Source organism: Eublepharis macularius, chromosome 2 (genome assembly GCF_028583425.1).
Source record: "Eublepharis macularius isolate TG4126 chromosome 2, MPM_Emac_v1.0, whole genome shotgun sequence".
NCBI classification, from domain to species: Eukaryota; Metazoa; Chordata; class Lepidosauria; order Squamata; family Eublepharidae; genus Eublepharis; species Eublepharis macularius.
The window spans coordinates 172,917,487-172,940,906 of record NC_072791.1 but is presented as its reverse complement, the minus strand read 5'-3'; the positions used below and the strand labels follow the sequence as shown (position 1 = coordinate 172,940,906).

The 23,420-nt window shown below is 43.4% G+C and overlaps 1 protein-coding gene across 1 annotated transcript in view; it reads left to right on the top strand.

The window, feature by feature from the left end:
- The window catches only part of NCKAP5 (NCK associated protein 5), a 526,585-nt gene that overhangs the window by 308,588 nt on the left and 194,577 nt on the right, over nt 1–23,420 (top strand). Inside the window, exon 7 of the mRNA XM_054970102.1 lies at nt 15,886–15,954. Within this exon, the coding sequence (XP_054826077.1) occupies nt 15,886–15,954 (69 nt within the window). The remainder of the gene's footprint in view (nt 1–15,885; nt 15,955–23,420) is intronic.

Below are 23,420 nucleotides of genomic sequence, written 5' to 3'. Positions count from 1 at the left end.
TCCTGGTGCAAGTGTTTTTAGAAAGTAAACAGGGCCACGTGGGGCTGAATTTTTATTCAGCTATGAAATCATGCTGTTACCTTGCTAGCCACATTCTTTTAGCCTACTCACAGGGCTGTTATGTTGAGGTGAGGCACATCACTCTGAGCTCTGATGAAGAAGAGTAAAAATGTTAAAAAGTGTTTATGATTAAACTGCTTAGCTTGAACACTAGATCCAAGCAACTACGTGCATCTTGTCCACCAACCAGCTTTACCATCATTTTTTGACCCCAAATGACATCTGAAATTCCAAGTTTTCCCCCCTCACATTGATTCATTCCAGAAAAGCACTGATCATGTAGCATGCCTGGGAAAGTGGTCCATCTCATTTTAGAGCTGAATCCCCTGTTTCATTTGTGGACGCAGATTTTCCTTGCCTTCCCATTCTCCCAGTAGCTTCTTATGACCACCAAAAAAGCAGTGCCAGAATTAGAGACCTCCTAATAAAATCCATGTGGCATGACAGGTTGTAGGTGAAGGGAAGGCACTGAAGTCACCCCTTCTTCCTCTTCTGCCAGTAGATCATCTACTGGTACTGCACAACAGGCTGTGCTGTTATAAGGGATTTTGGCCAATTCTCCCTCTTCTCTCTAGCCCACTGTGCCACATAGATGCTTGCCCAGCAGAAACTCTGATCCCTGGGAGTGCCTTGGGATAGGGGGGGGGGTAGATCACAAAGGCTACTGGGAGAATAGGGCAAGCCCCCAACGTTGATTGTTCATAGAATCCGATCCTTACAGTGCTTAAGTTATTCACAAATATCTCTGGAGCTATGATGAGATGGGCCATTAAAAAAAAAATTAAAACAGTTTTCTGCCACCTTTCTGTCCAAATCAAGGTCCCCTAGGGGGCAAACAATAAAAAAAATTAAAACCAATGTGAACACACACACACACACACACAAAACAATGAAAAACAACAATTAAAATGAAAATATGAAAGCAGGAAATAAGGTCAGTGAAGGAATGTCAAACAAAATAGAAAAGTTTTCGCCTGCTGGTGGAAAACAATAGAGGGGGACAGATGAATCTCCCCTTCCTAAAAGAAAAAGAAAATCTTATGTGCAATATCCAGGAGGCCCTACTGTAATAGCAGAGTAAATGTTGTTCGATAAAAGTTGCATTGTTTTCTGTGCAGTTGCTAATAGATGTCACATTTTAACTTATGTGTCCCCACTTGCTGCATGTACCAGAAGAAGTACTGAGTACTTTGTTCGTTTTAAAATTCCAGCCTGGGGGTGCTCTGGACTGATTTGTAGTGTCTATAAACAGCTGTCCTGTGATAAAGATGGGAGGGCAGCTCAATCAGATGTGGATGGGTGCTCGAGTTCTATCTGCTGAAATCAGAAGTCGTAAAAGGTGACTTCTCAGGTACACCTTGTCATTGGTGCATCAATCCAGGCAGAGGAAAACGAAGGCCAAGTGTTTACTCAGATTTCAAGTAAACAGGAGAATAAGGCTGCTATGTCTGTATACAGGATTGGTATAAAGGAGGCAGTAAAGGCACTAAGGGACGGAACAAGTTTCAGAGAAACTGGATCCCTTCAGCTTAACAAAACCTGCTATTCTGCTGGGGAAAGGATTAAAATGGTGGAGAATGTATATATGTGGGCACGGAACATACAGCATTGCAAATGGAAAAGATGGGGGGAAACACTCAATGCGTTGGATGATAGTGAACATCGTTTAATGTGCTGGATGGGGCATGATAAATGAGTGTCAGTGTAAATCAATAATGCTCTCTATAAAGAGACTAATGGTTTAGTATGAATAACAAGGAAATGTACATGGAAACTAGTGTTCTAGAATTCTGTCAGTGTTTTTAAAGTTCACTGTCATAACTCTGTTCCCCTTGACCTTTATCAATGATACCTTCAAAGATTTTTGAGTTGCTAGTTGAGGTTTAAACTTGACACAAGACCTTTAAACCCTCATTTCCTTTCCCCTTGGTGCTGAACCAATATCTAATGTACTGCCCCCCACCTTCTCTTCAATTCCCACCTTCTTCTTACATTTTGTTACTCTGCAGCTATTAGTGTGCAAAGCGGAGCTTTGCTCTACATGCTTCTTTTCTCTATCCTCATGGGAGCAATTCAAGGTTTTTGCTCTCTGTGAGTTTATAAAAAACATTGGAGCCTTCTATCAGAAGGTTTCAGAGCATTTAACATGTGTTAATTAATTATCTCCCCTAGTATTATGTCTGCTTTGCCCTTTGAATCTGGAGTGTGAATATTCTCTTACCATGACAGTATTCCTGTTGACTGAGAACCAAAATGTGGCTCATAATTATATTGTGTTATTATCACAAAGAATGTGAAAAAATCATTTGGCAAAAGTAATCCAGGATGAGATGTAAAAAGAGGGCTCAACAAGGGATATATTATGAATAGATTCAGGGTTTAAATTATCAAGATTTTTTATCATGCATCCTTTAAAAAAAAATCTTAACAGCGCTTACTTAAGGTAACACACAATATAGTCTGCTTCCTGTATCCTAATTGAAGAGAGTTGGGGGCAAGTAAAGCTAATTCATACATTGAAAGCAGCTACAATCCTAAACAGCCCTGCCCCAAACCAAGTCGTACTCCCAGGAAAGGATTGCACTGCCTTCTCCCCATTTCCATTTTCCATTTCTTTGAACCTGGCAGGCAATCTGGAGCAAAAGGCAGTATTGAGTGGATGGGTGGGAACTACCTGGAGAGATTGGACACAGCACAGTTGAATAAGCAAGCACACTCCCGGAGTAGCGTTTGGAAGGGAAGGGGCAGGAGAAGGAGAAGGCAGCAGACTCAAGCCTGGAATATGCTGTACTGTAAGCTGGAGTGTGCCATTCTCTCTTACTCAAAGGGCATCTCAGGGAAGCCCAGCAATATTCCTGCAACCTTCCCCCTTGTAGCAGCTTATACCATGCCCACATATGATACTGCTGGAAGACTCTTCCCCCCCAAAATCACAGTATTTGATTCTGCCTGCGCAGAACACAAACCACAAAACAATGATCTAAATCTAATCTAAATATGTTTATTTGTATGTAACAACCTTATCCTTATGCCTGATATACCTCACAAAGGGGTCAGAATTTAATATAAAAATTTCCTATTCATCTACATCTGGTTAATCTGTTTTATTCCTAATATACACTAAAGTGTAGAGAGGGAGTCAAATGTAGGTTTTAGAAAGGAACGTAAGAAGACTTTCAGTATGCAAAGCGCTAATCCACAGCAAATAGTTAGGGGACAACAGGAAATACTTAAGCAGTTATTTCTGTCTTTCAATTAGAAGGACCAATATGAAAGTAGCTTCTGCTGTCTGTTTCATCATCAGGAATATTTTGTAAGTGCACAGACATCACTCACAGGTAGAGATGGGCATGGACCGGCATTTGCCTACGGAACGCCGGTTCGGGGTTCGTGGGCTTCCACAGACCACGGTCCACGAACTTTTAATGGACCAGGCTGGTTTCGAGAACCAGTTCGAGAACCGGTTCGAGTCAGAAAAGGCCTTGGTTTTCCCACAGATTTTCACTTCAGTTGACTTTCCCCACCAAAGGTTCTCATGTAACGCTCCTCAATTATCACTTTTCCAAAGAGACAAACAACAACTTCCCCTCCCCTATTCTGACTGACCCTTACCCACCCTTGGGGGAAGGAGAGAGACTTGTGCTCTTGTCCAGGAGAGGTGGCTGCCCACAAAACCCACCTACATGGGGCTGCATCAACAAGAGATGCCCTCCCCGAGGGCAGGGAGACCAACTCTCCATGATGGGAAATGAATGGATGTACTTGAGTGAAAGCCAACTCCGCAACAGGAGATCATGGAGCAATTCAAAGGCCCCTTGCTGGAATGGAAGGCACGGGAGGGATGGAAAGGATGTCTTCCACACCTTGAGGGAAGGAAACTTATGCTACCCTGTTCAGAGGGAGCCTCTTTGGGCAGTGGACAACGAGTCCCACCTTAGTGACGTGGTGTGTCAGCTTGCTTGCTATCAAGCAAGCTGACCTGGGCCACTGTCCTACTTCTCACTGGACTTTGGGGATTGACCCTCAGAGGGGCCCTTGTGCTCGCAAGAGCAGGATGGTCGCCGACAAAACCCACTTCACCGAACGTGATGCAGTCCATCAAGGAAGCTCATCATGTGCCTTAGACTGTTTTGTCAGCATACAAATCATATCAAGAAAAAGAGGAGGTACTTAGAAGGTGCCAGGGACAGGGCTTGTCGCCAGGAGGAGGATAATATATGTTTGTAAAGCTCAGTCATCATGTGCCTTACACTATTTCGTCAATATACAAATACAAATCCACTATTTAGGGAGTGAAAAAGGCTTAGAAAGAAGTGAAGCAGACAGAGCCCCCCAAAACATGCTGCCAGTGGTTCTAGGGTGGGTGTTTCACAGAGGCCAGTAGCAGTCTTCCCCCTGCACCTCAAAAGCCAGGCTGGAAATGCCCCCAAGTCACCCACTATTTAGGGAGTGAAAAAGGCTTAGAAGGAAGTGAAGCAGACAGAGCCCCCCAAAACCTGCTGCCAGTGGTTCTAGGGTGGGTGTTTCACAGAGGCCAGTAGCAGTCTTCCCCCTTGCACCTCAAAAGCCAGGCAGGAAAGATCCCCCCAAGTCACCCACTATTTAGGGAGTGAATGGCTTTGAAAGGAGTGAAGCAGAGAGCCCCCCCCCAAAGCGAGCTGCCGGTCACCAGAGAGTAGGTGTTTCACAGAGGCCAGTAGCAGTCTCCCCCTTGCACCTCAAAAGCCAGGCTGGAAATGTCCCCCCAAGTCACCCACTATTTAGGGAGTGAAGGGCTTAGGAAGCAGTGAAGCAGAGAGAGCCCCCCAAAGCGAGATGCCGGTCACCAGAGAGTAGGTGTTTCACAGAGGCCAGTAGCAGTCTCCCCCTTGCACCTCAAAAGCCAGGCAGGAAATGTCCTCCCAAGTCACCCACTATTTAGGGAGTGAAGGGTTTAGGAAGCAGTGAAGCAGAGAGAGCCCCCCAAAGCGAGCTGCCGGTCACCAGAGAGTAGGTGTTTCACAGAGGCCAGCAGCAGCCTGCCCTGCACCTCAAAAGCCAGGCTGGAAATGTCCCCCCAAGTCACCCACTATTTAGGGAGTGAAAGGCTTTGAAAGGAGTGAAGCAGAGAGCTGCCGGTCACCAGAGAGTAGGTGTTTCACAGAGACCAGCAGCAGTCTTCCCCATGCACCTCAAAAGCCAGGCTGGAAATGTCCCCCCAAGTCATCCACTAAAAAGGCTTTGAAAGGAGTGAAGCAGAGAGAGCCCCCCAAAACGTGCTGCCGGTCATCAGAGAGTGGGTGTTTCACAGAGCCTAACAGCAGTCTTCCTCCCCTTGCACCTCATCAGCAGCCAAAAAAGAACGTGGGGGAATGAAGGCAAGAACTCAAGCAGACTACGCCCAAAGCTGCCTTGCACCCACTGTGGGTCTGTGAGTGGGGTGGCGTCACAGCACAATAGAACCCACCATCAACCCAGAAAAAGGGAAGAGATTTTGGGGGGGGGATTAAGCCCGAGAAGAACCCAAGGACTCAAAACTCAGAAAGAAATCAAAGTAACCCGATAGTGCAGTAAAAGGATTTTTTTAAAAGTGCTCTAGAATAGAAACGAGGAGAAAAAAATTAAACAGGAATGGAGAAAAGAGAAAGCTCTCTTGCACCAGAAGCCCCAAAGCCCCAAGGCACAAGCCACGCTCTCACCAAAAAAAAATCTGCCCCACAGCAAGCAGTTGCTAAGCTAATTCGCGTCCCTGCGCCAGCAAAATGGAGCGGAGTTTCGCGCGCTTTGTTTTTTAAGCAGAAGGGCTGGTGATCTCTGTTTGGCTGACAGAGCTGCCAATCAAGGTTTCCTGGGCTAAGATTGGTGTGTTCCAAACGGGGAAGGTGGCTCCACACCGCTGCCGAGGAAATTGTTTGAGCGGGAATCCTGGCATGACGGGCCAACGGACACACGGACAGAAAGCCCCAATGTTCGGCAGTTTCGTGAGAAAAACACGCGCCCACGGGCCGCGTGTTCGCGAAGGACAAACTGGGTAAGTTCGTGACGAAATTAGGTCCGTAATGCGGACCATGCCCACCTCTACTCACAGGCTTTGCTCTCACCCTCTCTGCCTTGGCAAGAACATGGTAATACTAACCAGGTGCTGGGCTCTCCAGGGCATGTTTCAGTTTCTTTTCTCAAAAAGCTAGCCCGACTCTCTGAAGAATCGGTTTCACTTTCTTCTTCTTGCAAGCAGCCTAGCTTGCATTCTGTAGGAGTCATTGGAATTCTGAATATTAGGAATTACTCCAAATATCTGGAATGGTAAAAACTCAGATTCAAAATTATTCATGTTCCAAAATTATTCATGTCCCAAAAATAGCTATGAATAACTATGTTGCTTAACACGCACAGCAAAGTTTGAGCTTACATCAGCAGCAAAACAGTGTAGCATAGCAAGGCATATTCAGGCTCCAGCATGAACAAGGCAATATGGAGGGACTTGTGGTACACCAACTAGACTCCTCGAAATAACAAAGGTCTTCTGCAAATGCCACTACAGGCATCCACTGGGCAGGACCACCCTGGCTCCAGACTTAGCCAACAGTTATTACTGCCCTTGTTTATCTCAGCCTGCTCAGCCATTCTGTGCCAAGAGGTGCCAAGCTTCATCCACCTACCCTGATAAGCTGCAAGGCACCTACCAGGTTCAAGAGAAGTGCTCCTTCGTAGTGCCATCCAATCGTGTGGCATGTGATGATGACCTGTTCTGGACACACACACCCATCACCATGATGCTTCAGGGCATTTGCCGATTAACCCTCCCTGTTCTGAGCAACCTGCCCTGTTCCTGTCAACTAGTTGTGGCCTAACTAGTGTGACTGCTGGGAGAAAGCATAGGTAGGAAAATAGTTTCCCACTGCCATCTCCTAATTGGCTGAGACTCCATCCTTGACCCCAGCAGTAATGTCTCATGTCCCATTTGCATTGATGTCGGCCAAGGCAAATTGAACCCACAGCATTAATGAATCTCCCTTATCTGGACAATCTTGGTATACATTCTGGTCCAGAACTCTCTCTCTCTCTCTCTCTCTCTCTCTCTCTCTCTCTCTCTCTCTCTCTCTCTCTCACACACACACACACACACACACACACACACACACACACACACACACACACACACACACACATCATTGGCACATGCAATTGTACATGAGAAAGTATAGGAAAAGTACCTAATTTTGTTTACTAGGAAGATTTACATATTGACTCGTAGAGAAACCTCCACATAATAGAAGCAGAGCTATCCAGAAAAGGTGTAGAAAATCATTATGAAGCACAAATGCTAAGAATGACAGTCTGCAAAGCAGAAAATATATTTTTTTTGTCGTTTACAATTTTTTTGTTTTGTTCTTTTTAATGCTCCATAACATTATAGAGTGACTCAATATATTTAACATTGCTTTTTCATCCTTAGGGTGCTAGCAGGAGGGTCTTAAATGAAGTCACTGGAGCATTGCCTTCCTATTTCAATCCCTATTACAAAATGTCAAATAAATGGGTATGATTTGCTCAGCAATCAAGGGAAGCATAGGAGCCAAACTAGCATACACCGGACGATATCCATTTAGGTGGATGTTTTAAAGCCTTAAGGAGAAGAATGCAAATGTATGTTTCTGCTATAACTAGAGAAGCATATAACTAGCACAGGCAAATAACTACTATTAGTTTTCATACTCTCATTTGTTTATTTCCTAATTTTGTATTTTAGAAGCATATCAAATTCCAGAAAAATATGCAAGGAAGCTCTGCTTGCATTGTTGCTCTGATCAGGGAGTTCAAATCAGCTGAAACGTGTAAAGATCTAAATTACTGCAGTAGCACAATGGAGAAGAGTTCCCCAGCTGTGTAATTTAGAATCCATTTTCAGACTTAAAAGCCCCAAATTCAGATAGATCAGCTTTGCTCCTTTACATTTTGCATAGAGGAAGTAGAAATCTAGACATTCGTGTTTGTTGCAGCTGTACCATGAAGCATGTAATGTCATCATGTAGAGCAAATTCTGATGATATGTGCAGAATCTCACTTTCATTTTTTAAAAAAAAACTAGTTTCATGTCTGTGGGGAAAAGGAAAGCAATGTCTGTTAAAATTCTGAATGAAGGTACCTGGGATTTGTGGCAGCAAAATGGATTTTGTTTTAATATATAAACTGACATTTCCTTCAAGCAACAAGAATGAGCTTGGGCACCAGTTAGAGCTTCTGTCACGTTCAGAATATTTTTAAAATATGAAGTTTGCAGTTAACTTAAGGACTAGTAGGAATCTGCTGAGGTGGCATGGAAATATTCTAAATAAATAAATAGTGCCAAGAGCTCATTCAGAGTCTAAATCTGAATAGGCAGTCAAGTCACTGCTGTTAAGGCTTCTTTGCTGTCTCACTGTTCATGATTCTATAGATTGGAAGCATTTTAAGACTTCAACACGGGCAGATGCTGAAACCGTGACATGAAGCTGATGGCTGCATGATTGCTTATGCAGTACTCTGAATTGTGTAGAGTCCATTATTGATCTGAAAGGGGAAAAAAACACCTTTTATATTGTCATTTCCTCTTTCACTTGCTGTTTCAGCCTTCTACCAAAGCACCAAATAATACAAGTTTCTATGGCTGAATTAAATTATTTTAGTTTAGATTCTGACATGAATTTTTTGTTGCTTTTTAGTCATTGATTATACCCTTTGCCCTCTTTCTCATTTATTGACTTAAGGAATTTATATTCCACCTTATATTCCATCTACCTGATCAGAGCCACCAAGATGACTAAAAGGAGATTGTAAATCATCATAAAAAGTCATTAGATATTGATGGGCATTATAAGTCATTTATTGACTTATTTAAGGAATTTATATTCCACTTTATATTCCAGCTACCTGATCAGGGCCACCAATTAAAAGGATATTGTAAATAAACATAAAAAGTATTAGATACTGATGAGCAGATCAACAGTGCATTCCTAAACAGAGTTATACCCAGGGCTTTTTTTAGCCAGTACGTTCCGGAAAGGCATTCCAGCACCTCTAAAGATACCCACATCATGTGGGTATTTTTAAAATGCCCTGGCTATTTTCGACCTATTTGGGCCCTAATTGAGCCCAAAATGACCAGGATCGGGCTGTTGCCAGATGGGGGGAGGGTTCCTCTGCCCGGCAGCGGCCCATTCCAGGCCGTTTCTGGCCTAATCCAGGCCATTTCAGGCCCATTTTGGCATTTTGGGCCCATTTAGGGCCAAAAACAGCTAGGCTAGGGCCCGAAATGGCCAGGGCCAGGCTGCTGCCAGGTGGGGAAGTGTTCTCTCACCTGGCTGTGGCCCATTCTAGGCCATTTCGGGCCCAATCAGGGCCATTTCAGAACCATTTTGGCCATTTGGGGCCCATTTCAGGCCCAAAATGGTCAGGATTGGGCTTGAAATGGCCAGGTTCAGGCCATTACCAGGCAGGGGAGGGTTTCCCCACATGGCAGCAGCCCGTTCCAGGCTGATTCGGTCCCAATTCAGACTGTTTCGGGCCCGTTTTGGCCATTTGGAGCACATTTAGGGCCTGTAATGGCCAGGATCGCCCCCAAAATGGCCAGGATCGCCCCCAAAATGGCCAGTATTGGGCTTATGCCAGGTGGGGGAACACTCCCCCATCTGGCAGAGGCCTGATCCTAGCTGTTTGGGGCCAGATCCTGGCCATTTTTGGCCCCTTTTGGCCATTTTGGGCCCAATTCATGTCCAAAATGGCCAGGATCTGGCCCAAAACGGCCAGGATCGGACAGGGAACACTACTCCCCCTGGCAGCAGCCCAATCCTGGCCATTTTTGGCTCCTTTTGGCCATTTTGGGCCCCTTTTGGCCGATTTGGGCCAGGATCGAGCCACTGCCCGGCAGGGGAGTGCTCTCCTGTGTGGTCGCAGCCTGTTCCAGGCTAATTTGGGCCTGATCTGGGTCATTTTGGCCCAATTTGGGCCCTGAATGGCCCAGATCGGGTCTGAAACAGCCAGGATCGGGCTGCTGTTGGGTGGCGGAGTGCTCTCCCATATTGCAGCAGCCCAATCCAGTCCAATTTGGGCCTGATCCAGGCCATTTTGGGCCTATTTTGGCCCAATACTGCCCTGATCTGGCTGCTGCCGGGCAGGGGAGTGAACCCCCACACCGCAGCAGCTTGTTCAGGGCCAATTTAGATCCAATATGGGCCAAATTTGGCCTGATCTGGGCTGAATCCTCCCCTCTCATGGAGCACAGAAGTGCTCCTGGGGAGGCCAAAGCCTGCGTGATGATGTCACTTCCTGAAAATGATGTCCTTGTTGCACTCCCATGAGCACGTGTTCTCTGAGCGTGCATGCATGTAGTGACTTGGGCAGCACCTCATGGGAGTTCCCAACCTCTTTCCGCAGAAAAAAAGGCCTTTTATATCAGTTAAAGTCATTGGGCTTAGAACAGTGTTACTCTGTTTAGGATTGTACTGTAACAGTTTACCTGGATACTAATTTCTTGTTTTTCATTTGAATAGTTGAATTATCACACTATTGTGTTTAACGAAAGCCCATATTCGTCAGAAACATGTCTAATTTTAAGTATACATCGAAAAGCCAGGAAAATCTGAAACTAATCTGAAACTATCCTGATTGTGAGTCCAGCAATGTATAAAGGTCTCCTGAACACTAAAAGATAAATAGGTGAGATGACTATTGAACTAAATTGGTGTAATGAGGAAAGTCAGATACACAACATGTGGACAGCTTGAAAATTACATCATACAAACATGTACCTTCCTGTTCATTATACATTTTTTCTGCAATACAGCCTGCATACCATTTCCTAAGCAGCTTGTTCTCTAAGGCCCATCTCTAGGCAAAAACCCAGTTTAGGAAACTGGCCTGATTTAGTGAACACAAACCAGTTGTCTACAAATGTCTGTCACGTCTTTACTTCCTCTACTTCACAAGCTGTCTGTGCCCTGAGTTTGTTTTAGAAGTCAGTTGCCTTATTTGCCTCTCTGTTCCAGCCCCAGCTCTGACTAATTTTAGTGCACATTGACTTCATGTTGAAGGTGTCACCTGATTTTTCCAGAGAGACTTTCGGTATGTGATAAAGATCTCCCCCTGCCCCCGCTCATCTTATCTCATGCTGAAAATCTATCTGGCTGCTCAGCAAAGGGGTCAAATGACTGCTTCATCTCATAGTCAGCTTATGTGAATTTAACTTGCTGGGCATCCAGGACTGATTTTTTGATAATGAAGATCAGCCCCTAGAAATTCTGTTTATTGCATCTATTTCATTTTGATTCTGGAAATCTTAAGAGGAGGGCAGGATATATTATTTTGTCAGATTTTGGAAGCTAAGTAGGGTTGGTACTTGGGTGGGCGACCACTAAGGAACGCTTTGTAGAAGAAGGCAAATGCAAACCACCTCTGTTTTTCACTTGCCTTGAAAGTCCCTTGCTGGGGTCGCCAAAAGTTGGTTGCAGTTTGATGGCACTTTATACACACAGACACACTCTCTTAATCTTTATTTTCAACAGTCACATGATCCAAAAAAATATGTAACAGAAGTCAATTTGCCTTTTTGGAGTTGGTACAGAAGGAACTTGAAATCCAGCTGTGTTCCTCTACTTGCAAGTAAACACAAACTAAGTAATCACACTATATCGAAAAATCTTTATTGTTATGTCATGGTTATGTGATAGAAATGTTATAAGGAGAGACCAGGTACCATCTGGATTCCCAATATGAACTTTAATTTTCGGTGTGAACTTTAGTTTCATTTTGTTTTCATTTTATGAAACATGGATATTTAGATATATTGTCGAAGGCTTTCACGGCCGGAGAATGATGATTGTTGTGGATTTTCCGGGCTGTATAGCCGTGGTCTTGGCATTGTAGTTCCTGACGTTTCGCCAGCAGTTGTGGCTGGCATCTTCAGAGGTGTAGCGCCAAAAGACAGATCTCTCTCAGTGTCACAGCGTGGAAAAGATGTTGGCAGGTCATTTATATCTACTCAGGAGGGGTGGAGTTGAGCTGAGTCATCCTGTAAGAGTTTCCCAGGGTGTGGAATGATAATGGAGGGAGGCTTCACTGTATCCCGAGGAGGTTCTTTTGCATATGGATTGGTGCTTGATGTACTAATCTTCTCTGCAGGGCTATTGTCGGGTATAGAGTGTTTTGTTAGTCTGGTGTTTTTTTCAGGGCTGGAAACCATGCTCTATTCATTCTTAAAGTCTCTTCTTTCCTGTTGAAATTGTGCTTATGTTTGTGAATTTCAATGGCTTCCCTGTGCCTAGTAACCCTCATATACTCCTCTTTAGAGGTCTGTCCTCTCCATTTCCTGAACATTTCCTTTTTCTCTCTTAGCTTATTCTGGAGCTCTCTGTACATCCACATCGGTTTCTTGGAGCCCTTACCATGTTTCCGTCTTGCTGGGATAGTGAGGGCTTGAGCTTGCAAAAGCTCATGTTTGAGAAGGGCCCACCCTTTACTCGCTCCTTTCCCTTCCAGCACACTCCCCCACAGAATGACTCTCATCAAGCCTCTGAGTTCATCGAAGTTGGCCCTACGAAAATCTAACCTACAAGTCTGGCTACAAACTTCCTTGGCTCCCCACAGCAATTGGAATTCAAGGAGGACATGGTCACTCCCCCCTAAGGTCCCCACCACCTTCATCTCATCTACCAATTCTTCCCTGTTGGTTAATATCAAGTCTAGTATGGCCGAGCCCCTTGTAGCTTCCTCCACCTTTTGAAAAAGGAAGTTATCGGCCAGGCAGGTCAGGAAATTGCTTGATTCATGACGCTTTGCTGAGCCTGTCTCCCAGCACACATCAGGGAAGTTGAAATCACCCATAATTATAAGGTTCTGATGTCTGGATACTCTACCAATCTGTTCAAAGAGGGCAGCATCCATTTCTTCTTGCTGGTCAGGTGGTCTGTAGCAGACTCCAACAATAATACCCTTTGTCCTTCCTCCCCTTATTTCTACCCATATGCTTTCCACCGGACTGTCCACCCCATTCTCCATAACTTCTTGACAATCAAGCTCTCTCCTCACATACAACGCCACTCCACCTCCTCTTCTACACTTCCGGTTTTTCTTGAACAACTCATACCCATCCACTAGCACATTCCACTCATGGGAATCATCCCACCAAGTCTCAGTAATTCCTACTATATCGTAGCCCTCTGTTTGCAATAGAAGCTCAAGCTCTTCTTTCTTATTGCCCATACTTTGGGCATTGGTATATAGACACTTGTAGCCTTGTACCTTTGTTTGACCTTTCCTACCCAGGTGGGTCCCCACTGTTTTCATTTCATCATTGAAATCACCATGTCGATCGTCCCCTTCCCCTTGTGGCATCAGTTTAAAGCTCTCCTGATGAAGTTCTCCAGGTTCGTTCCAAACGTTTTCTTCCCTGCCCTTGGGAGGTGAAGCCCATCATGTGCTAGAAGGCCTTCTCTAAGAAAACCTATCCCATGGTTCCAGAACCCAAAGCTCTCCTGCCGGCACCACCAACTCAGCCAACAATTCGCCTCAAGTATGGTCCACTCCCTGTGTGTTCCTTTTCCTGTGACTGGAAGGATAGAAGAGAATACCACCTGAGCTCCCAATGTCTTCAACTGCCTTCCAAGAGCTTCATAATCCTCTTTAATTCTTGTAACAGTATTCACAGCCGTGTCGTTCGTTCCCACATGAATCAGCACAAACGGGTACTTATCAGCAGGCTTGATGAGTTTCGGCAGACGGTCGGTAATATCCTGAATTCTGGCCCCCGGCAAGCAACACATCTCTTGGACTAGGGGATCTGGCCCAGAGACATGGCGTTCCATACCCCTGAGCAAAGAGTCCCCGACGACTACCACCTTCTGTTTTTTTCCACTTCCATGTGGCCTCATGTCTTCTGCACACCCTCTTCCAGCACTTTGCAGTTCTCCTTCCACTCTCATCTCCGTCACCATCTCTAGCACTTCAAAACGATTCTTGAGCTCAAGTGGACCAGAGCATCTTCTTTGTTGACGTCTTTGAGTTTGTACCGTAGATCTGAGAGGAGGCTCAGAAGGGAGATCGACTCTTTCTTCTCCTCCTTGACTTTCCTCTTCTTGGCTGTGCAGAGCCCCCAGGCTGTTGTCAATAAAATCCTCTCCCTCCTTGATCTCCTCAAGGGTGGTGATCCTCTCCTCCAGGCTCTGAACCTTTTCTTCCTAAACTCTGACCAGCTTACACTTCTGGCCAGTGAACTCTGTCTTCTCTTCTGGGAGGAAAACAAACATGGCACACTCCATGCAGGTGACTACGAAGGGGGCTTCAGTAGACATGATTGCCTTCCAGATATCCTAGTCTGTTGTTGACCAGGCAAAAGTACATGCTACTACATCTTGAGTTAATAGGTGACTGATCCAATCCAAGGAGCCTCATACTGCCATCAAGAATAGAATTTTGTGTTGCATAGTTGCATTACCTTGTCTGCCTCAAGAACAAAATGGAGGCTGACTACACACAACTTAGAATTTCTTTTTAGAAGTGCCAGCTCCAGATCATGATCCGCCTAACTCCAGCCTAGGATCTAGCACCCACATTTAGACGAGAGCATAATTCAGTCAGGGTGGTGATTGGTGAAACATCTTTTAAATCCTGTTAATTCCAATGGGGAATATTTAAGCAGCAGTAGGATCTTAAAAGTTAGATTGTACCATGGTTTTGTACAAGTTACTCTAGTTGATAGCAATAAAATGTATTTTTAGAAGTGTGGAACCCACAAAGAATTGAGAGGAAGAAAAATCTCATCCCTGCAGCTATCTTCTCTCCAGTCTCCCCCAACACTGCCTCCTTCTTAGCTTCTTCTACCTCCTCCTCCTTCCTTCCCTACACCACCTCCTCATTCCTTAGACCCTATCACCTTCCCTCCCTGGTGCATTTTTCCAAGTCCCAACCCCAAAATACCAGCGGCATCTTAATGAAGAAAAGGTCTTAACAATGTGGCATTGTGATATCTCCCTTTTTACCTTTAAATTATGATGCCTGTGCTTTCAACAGTCAGGTTTTTAGAAGTCCACATCTCTATTCCTCTCTTCCTCTCTTTCTAAGACACACACACACACACACACCTTTTTCAGATTTTTGTAGAAAAATACCTGAAACCACTGTGTGAATATTTGGGTCTACCCTCTGTGTTCAGAATTGGACATACAGATATCCTGTGGTAAGGTATGCGGAACTTAGATAATCCTTGTTGTACTGTATTGTGCACAAAATATGTTTGTGCCATTGCGCCACATATAGGAGAAATGTACTGTATTTCTAGATTTTACAGTATCAGAAAAAGTCTTGAAAACACAGTTGTGCTATTCATCAAGGCAGCAAAGTTCAAATGATAAAAATGAATCACATTTTATTATTATATCTGTAAATCTCTTAATATTAAGCTCAACTTTCTGACTCTTTTAGAGAGGAGAATGTCCCTGACTCATGATTTTCAAACATTCAGGTTTGGCAGGCTTGAATAAAAGAAAATTGATGTGCAAAATATCCACTGCAGGGTTTTTACTAAAGGCTGTTTTCTGTATCTGTCAAGAATAGATTACAAAGGCGTAGCATAGCAATGCCGTACTCGTTCTCTAAACTGTAATACATTTGGGCAGTAATTTCATAAAACTAATGGAATTTCTGTGTTATAAATAACATGAAATGAGAGTGCATGCATTTGGTTTATTTTTATTTTGTTTTATTTTCTACAAAATTATTTTGGCTTATAAACAGGTATATAGGGTAAATACTTTGATTGGATTGTCATGTCTTACTCTATTTACAGATTAATTTGCACTTGTTCATGTCTTCCAGGAAGAGAATTCTGCACTGGCCATGGAAAATGAAAATCAGAGAGAGCAGTATGAAAGGTGCCTCGATGAGGTAAGATAAATGCAACGGTGTTTGTGACAGAGTACTTTGAGAATAAACACACACACACACAGCCTGAGCCAGTTACATTTTCATTTATTATCCAGCCTCCAGATATCATCTCATTCCCAAATATGCCAGTCATGAACTAATTCATGTTGTTTAATGTAGAATTCTAAAGATTCAATTGGACATTTGCTTCACAACAAAGTTAGTTTCAGAGATGCATTGTTCACAGTGAAATAGGTACCCTTATTCAGACATAGGTACCCTTATTCATGAAAAAGTCTGTTTCTGAAAATGGTATTGTACTTTGTGAGTAAAATTCTATTTTTCTACTTTGTGAGTAAATTCTACTTTGATTCCCCTGAAGTATGTTCCAGTAGTCCTCAGTTCCTTTTTGGAAATTTCACTTGTTCCAAAATGTGGCAACCAGGCTACTGACAGGTGTTGGTTACAGTGATCATATCACCCCTGTGGTAAAAGATTAGCATACGTTACCCATCTTAATAACCCATCTGTTTCCAGGCACAATTCAAAGTGCTGGTTTTTACTTTTAGGTCCCTAAACAGCTCGTGGCCAGGTTACGTGGAGGATGTCTCCTCCCATGCTATCCAGCCCACTAGTTACATTTAGCATTGCCAGCCTCCAGGTGAGGGCTGGAGATCTCCAAGGATTACAACTGATCCCCAGCTGACAGAGAGCTGCTTTGGAGGGTGGAATAAATGGCAGTATACCTCATTAAAGTCCCTTCCCTCCCCAACCTCCATCACCTCCAGGCTCCACTCCCAAATCTCCAGGTATTTCCCAAGCACAAGTTGGCTACCCTCGTTCAATCTGCCTTTCAAGCCCTGGTCTCTGTGCCCCTGGCTTCAGAGGTGAGGGCATTTTTTGTGGTGGCACCTTGCCTCTGGAACATCCTCCCCTTCCAGGATCACTTGTCACCTACCTTTCTTTCAGGTGCCAGGCCCGAACACACCTTTTTACCCACGCTTTTAATTAGGGTTTTTTTTAAAAAAAATCTTAGCAGCTTTTTAATAGTCTATCTCTGTTTTATGGATAGTTTTAATACTAGCAAGTTACTTATTTTTAATGGCTGTTAAAAATATTGTGACATTATGATCATAAGCAAGATTCTGAACAGGTGGCATAGAAATATACTTTGTTAATAAATAAATACCTTAATTAATAAATAAAATACTTTAAAATGAATAATATCTTAATAATAATTTTAAAATACCTTAATTAATAAATAAATACCAGTGAGCCTATCTCTGGCATCAGTCTCTTGATTTAAATTCATGACTCAGCATTGAAATGACACTGGACTGTTGCACTAAACCATCTCCAAGACAGATTGTCAGCAACCCACCTACGTGATGCTATCAGGGCTTTTTTTCAGCGGTAACGTGGTGGAACGGAGTTCCGGCACCTCTTGAAAATGGTCACATGGCTGGCGGCCCCGCCCCCCTGATCTCCAGACAGAGGGGAGTTTAGATTACCCTCTGAGCGGAGGGCAATCTAAACTCCCCTCTGTCTGGAGATCAGGGGCGGGGCCACCAGCCATGTGACCATTTTTGCTGAGGGAAATTTAAACTTTAAAATACTCCCCCCTTGTTCCAGCTGACCCAAAGTGTCGTCATTGTGCGGTCCTGAGTTCCACTACTGAGTTCCACTACCTCTTTTCCCAGAAAAAAAGCCCTGGATGCTATTGACCTAAAGTTTAGGGACCATCCTGCGCTAGGTTATATTCACTACTGGTTAAATGATATCTTCTGAGTCCAAAGAAGAATAGGATTTTCCAGCCCATTTCATTCTCTTACACATTGATGAGAGATTACTAGTACAATCTAAGAAGAGTTACTCCAGGCTAAGCCCACTGAAATCAGTGGGTTTAGACTGGAGTAACTCTGCTTAGAATTGCACTGCATACACCTTAAATACTTTACTTGGAAAAAAAGAAGGCAAAAGTTTTCAGAAAACTGCACTGGCTTGGGTATAATATTTTGCCAACTACTACTCCTTATTTTTGGATTTCAAGGTCCATCAGATATAGCTGACATCTTCTTAACCACAATACATACTCTCTCTCTCTCTCTCTCTCTCTCTCTCTCTCTCTCTCTCTCTCTCTCTCACACACACACACACACACACACACACACACAGAGTTGCTTCAGTAAAAATTCTTAGGGCTACTGATTTGTATGAAGTGATGCCAGTTCTGAGACAGATTTATAGTATGAGTTTTTTCTGCTGAGCAGAAAATGTAACTGACATTTGCGAAGTTGAACAGTTTTAGGTAATCACTAAAAGTGCAGACCTCATTTTGGTGAACTCAATTATAAATCTCTAACTGATTGTAAGGACACAGAATTACACCATAATCTGTCTTGAACAGTTGGCCGACTCTCCTTACAGACACAGAACTTCTTCAGTTCATTTGACAGGCTGAGTTGAGGTACAGCTCCTGTGTATTCCTGAATGATGCCTGTTATTCTTTATTCCTTTACAGACCTGCATTCTCCTCTCCACTTATTCTGGAACTAATTTTCATTTTATTAATATAAATTGTTTCCTCTCATAGTGTACCATTTGTCAATCTGTGAACATTTCTACTAGTGCAATTCAAACTTTGTAAAAATGCATACAGAAAAGGACCTGAAATGTGAGAAAATTACATATATTTAGGAATTGTAATAGTAATCCAAACAAATTGTTTTGAAATCAGTTGTTCACCTCTGCTGGGCTTTTTTTTCCAAGGCGGGGGGTGGGGGGAGTAATGTATTAAAGTTGGAAGTAATAAAGAGCACTGAAATAGTCTAGACTTGTATTATATACAACAGAACATTTATTTAATTTGTAAAAAAATTCTAAACCCATCTCCATGTCTCTAGGAAATTAATGCAAGAAACAAGATTACATTCATATATCTCAGGGGCCTGAAGTTTAAATTCTTAATCCTAGTTTACTACTCTGGAATTTTGACTGTCAGTTTATTGTCAAGAGGTGGTATAACATTTATTCATGTTATTATGCCAGACAAGGATTTCTGTCAGGTTCAGCTTTACTCTTTCGGGACAATATGATATATTCCACTACAGCATTTTAAAAATTACCATATCAACTTTTGCAATTATCCACACAAAACAGAAGGATGCTGAAATGTTCAGCATGTCTTCAAAAGTAACAAAAAGATCTCATTAACATTTCATGCAAATCAGAGAATAGAAGCGTTGTTGCCATTCTCAGTTTTCAAAAATATGATCGGCTTACGAGAAGTATTTCCTGGGTTCTCTTATCACCTTTCTGTAGAATTTTTTTTAAACTTTTTATTTGGCCTTTCTGTAGAAATGTTCTTACAATCAGATAGGTCATAATTCCTCATTTGATCAAAATGCACTTTTAAAATTTGTGCTCTGGTGATAAGGAAGAACTATGCTTTGGCCTTCCCAAGTGAACCAGTTCTGGATTTGAAAACAAGGCATTTGGATTCTGCTGAGCAACTACCAGGAGTGAAATATTTTGCCCTGGATTTCTACCCTGTTTGCACTGGGGACTCTCTTTTCTTACAGGCATAATAGTTTAGTCTATCAAGTCATTCGTGAGGAGCCCCATAGTGCAGAGTGGTAAACTGCAGTACTGCAGCCCAAACTCTGCTCATGTCCTGAGTTTGATCCTGGTGGAAATCGGGTTCAGGTAGCCAGCTCAAGCTTGACTTGGCCTTCCATCCTTCCGAGGTTGGTAAAATGAGTACCCAGTTTTCTAGGAGTAAAGTGTAGATGACTGGGGAAGGCAATGGCAAACCACCCCGTAACAAAAAGTCTGTCAACAAAATGTCATGATGTGATGTCCACCCATAGGTCAGTAATGACTTTTTGTCTTTTCTATCAAGTCATTTGGTATATTCAGACTAGATGAGGGGCGTAGTGAGCAAGACAGTAAATATCTGCCTACTCAAATACTATTGACAGTGTGTTTTACCATAAGCAGTGGATGTATATGTAATGATGAATCATTAGGTGTTTCTGATAAGCCAGTTGGTTGTCCATCTGTGTCCAGTCTGTAGTGAATTGTTGGTGAATTGGGAAATTAAGGGAAAACCAATTGCAATTTTAAGCTGTAAAGAAAACTGCATATAATTGTGTATGACATATAAGTATGTGTGTCCTTCTTATATTAGATTTGCTAGTTATATGCTGAAGTATACTGTTGCATCTAGAATGAAGGAAGCCAAGGTGGAAACCTAGGGTCTTTGATGCTGGTGCTGAATCATCCTCACCCACTTGCTGTTCTCAGCCTAACCTTTAATTTGGCTTGTCCTTTCTTTCTTTATTAATTCCATTCCCCATGCCTTCACGTTTTGAACTTCCCTTCCCATCGACATGGCTGGGGACCTCTAGTTTCCACTATGCAAAATGTCCCTGATTCCAGTCATGGCAGGAACAGCAGCTGTTCCTAATCTAGGTGAGGGCCAAACACATTCCATTTGAGAGCTTTACATGAAATCAGATTTAGGACTTTATACATCTTAATTGTGCAAATCTCTAGAAGTTTGAAATTTATGTTCAGAGTGTGGTCAGAGTACGGATAGAAAAGGAACCTGTGGTTCAGGAAATTAGCAGTGGGGAGGGGCAGGGAGCAGATACCCAAAGCCCGACTAGTTTATTATAGCCACTGTATCATGAAATCCTGTTAGATTTATATAGTCCCAACCTAGGGCTCTTCCTTTTTACTCATTAACTTAATTGGCCTGGCAAGTGAATCAGATTTTAGAAATTGACGGGTAAGCATCGTCCACCACTATTTTGGTGCTGATTATACAATAAAAAGAAGGAGCCTTGAACTGCATATAAGCCTGTAGCTAGCTAAACTGTGCCTTTGAATTTCCACTGCAGTATAAATGGTTCCAATATGCTAAACTCTGATAAGTAAACGGCTTCATCGAGCAGAGAACTTGACAATATAAAAAAATGCTCAAAAATGGATGTCAAGAAGGCACAATGTGGCACAGTACAGCGACAGCTGCATCTCACAAGGTCCTCTTAAATCGTTCGTCTTAACCTTTGGCCTTAATGTACCCCAGTCCACACTGTTTCTAAACAGCTTGTGGAATTGTGCTAAAGTAATGGATGGACGTCCCAATTCAGCAATTCTGGTATAGCATTAGTCCATGTGTCTTATTCTGGTTGGAACAAGAGAGTTTAATGATTATACGAACATGCATCATTAATATGCCTTAATTTCAGCCACTCAGATTAGGAGCTTTGATAGAATATTGCACTGTGATAATTCCCCCCCCCCTTTTGTTAATGCCTCTCTGTGTCCCTGGAAGAACACACTTTTCAAAACATTTTTAAAAATTGGAAGTGCTATTTTTTTAATTTATTTTCTTCATTTACGCCACCTCTCTCATCAATGGAAAACCAAAGTAGTTTATGCCATTCTCCTCTCATCCCTTTTATCCTTGCAACAACCCTGTGAGGCAGGTTAGCTGAGAAAATCTGACTGGCCTAAGTTCACTCAACAAGCTTCCATGACAGAGTAGGGATTCAGTTGCAGGTTTCTCCAATCCTAGTCTGCTAAGATTACTAATTGGGGCCTGTCAGGAGCGGCTGGATGCTTCACGACCCAGTGGCGAGGACCCTGGACAAGCCAGTCCTCCCCCAGCTTTGCAGCAGGTGGGAGCTTTAAAGAGGTGAACCCCGTTCCTTGGCCAAGCTGGGGCACAGCCATAGGATGGATGGCTTACACCCAGGGCAGAGGGTGGCTCGCCCAGACAGGTCAGGGCAGAGGTCCAAGAATGACTCCAGAGCCTGTCCTGTACTGCTAGTTAGCCCCTTGCTGTGGTTGCAAGTTATCTTACTGTTATTCAATAAACGGCCCTCTATATCCCAGCTCTGGTGTTTGCCTCTTCATTCTGACTGGGAGGGCAATGCAGCACTCCCCAGCCACAAAAACAGCCGCTTGGCTGAGGAGGGGGGGGCAGGATTTGCCTTCCCAAAGGAGGCAGAGGCTGACAGGGCTTTCCCAGGAATCTGGGTATGCTGGGGGATGGGGGTGGAGACAGAGGCCTGATAAGGCCACTCCACCCATCCAGAGGCCAGTTATGCCTTGTGAGCAGCCCACCCACCTCACCCTATTGCAGTGCAGGCTAGTCGGTCACTGTTTATTAGGGCCAGGTAGGAATTTTCTCCCTGCCCATGACCGGCCATTTGGGGGGAGTTTTTTCCCTACCTTGCACTGTAGTTATATGAGGGGGGGGATTGGCTACAGGTGGATCATGCAGGCATTCCCCAGGCAGGTTAGATGTAGGGGGGAAAGCAGCGGAATGGCAAGCAGCCATGGCATATCCCCATTCGTGGGGAATTGGGGTCTGTCAGGAGCTGTCTGCTTTGCGGCCCAGTGATAAAGACAGATACCCGTGTGGGGAAACCCCTGGACAAGCCAGTCCTCCCCTAGCTTTGCAGCGGGGGGAAGCTTTAAAAGGTTGAACCATGTCGCCTGGCCAAGCTGGGGCACAGCCATATGATGGATGACTTATACCTGGGGCAGAGGGTGGCTCACCCAGACAGGTCAGGGCAGAGGTGCAAGAATGACTCCAGTACCTAACCTGTACCGCTAGTAAGGCCCTTGCCATAGTTGCAAGTTACCTTGTTGTCCTCTTCATTCCGACTAGGGGGGCAAATTCTCCATCTCCTGCCACACCATCTTGGTGACTGGCTGCATTGTGCTGAGTCAGGATAACACTACTGGCGGGCAAAATGCATGTTGGCAAATTGCCTCCTCTGCCTGAATATTAGCAACTGAATATTAGCAACTGTTACTGCCATTTTTTTAACAAAAAAGTTTTTTTTTGCAATAAATATATTAACAGCATCAATATATTGGTGCTTTAAAATGCTAAGATCCAAAAATGCTATCCCATAGTGATTATGAATGCAGACTGTTTGCAAGTGACTAGGGCACAGTTTAGCTAACAGTTTCGCATTTGGATGTTTAACTTTTTTATTTGTAATAAGTAATCTCATGTCAGTGAGTAAAGAAATAATATATTAGATGGAGTTTGTTCAATTTTCAGGTAGAGCAAACTGACATTAAAACTAAAAGTACATGCCTGAAGAAACACTGTTGGATGTCCATTCTAAAGGCCTGCGGGCCAACACACGTGGATTTCAGAGATATACTATATTTACTCTTGTGGGTTATTATGGCTGCAGTATTAGTCTGTGTCTTCTGTTAAATCATGTACAGAGCTATTTTATGTGAATGTCATTTCCCTGGCTGCCTTGGGTCAGATACTAGTTTTAGAAAGAAATAAAATAATATTGTGCTATTTTATGAGAATATGAATCAAATCAAAACACGTGGATCTCACAAGAATGGAAATATTTACTGGAATGAATTGAGCTGAGCTTTGTTCACTCATGGCATAGTTTGGATTACTATGCAACTTTTTAAAATGTTTAGTAATATAGAAA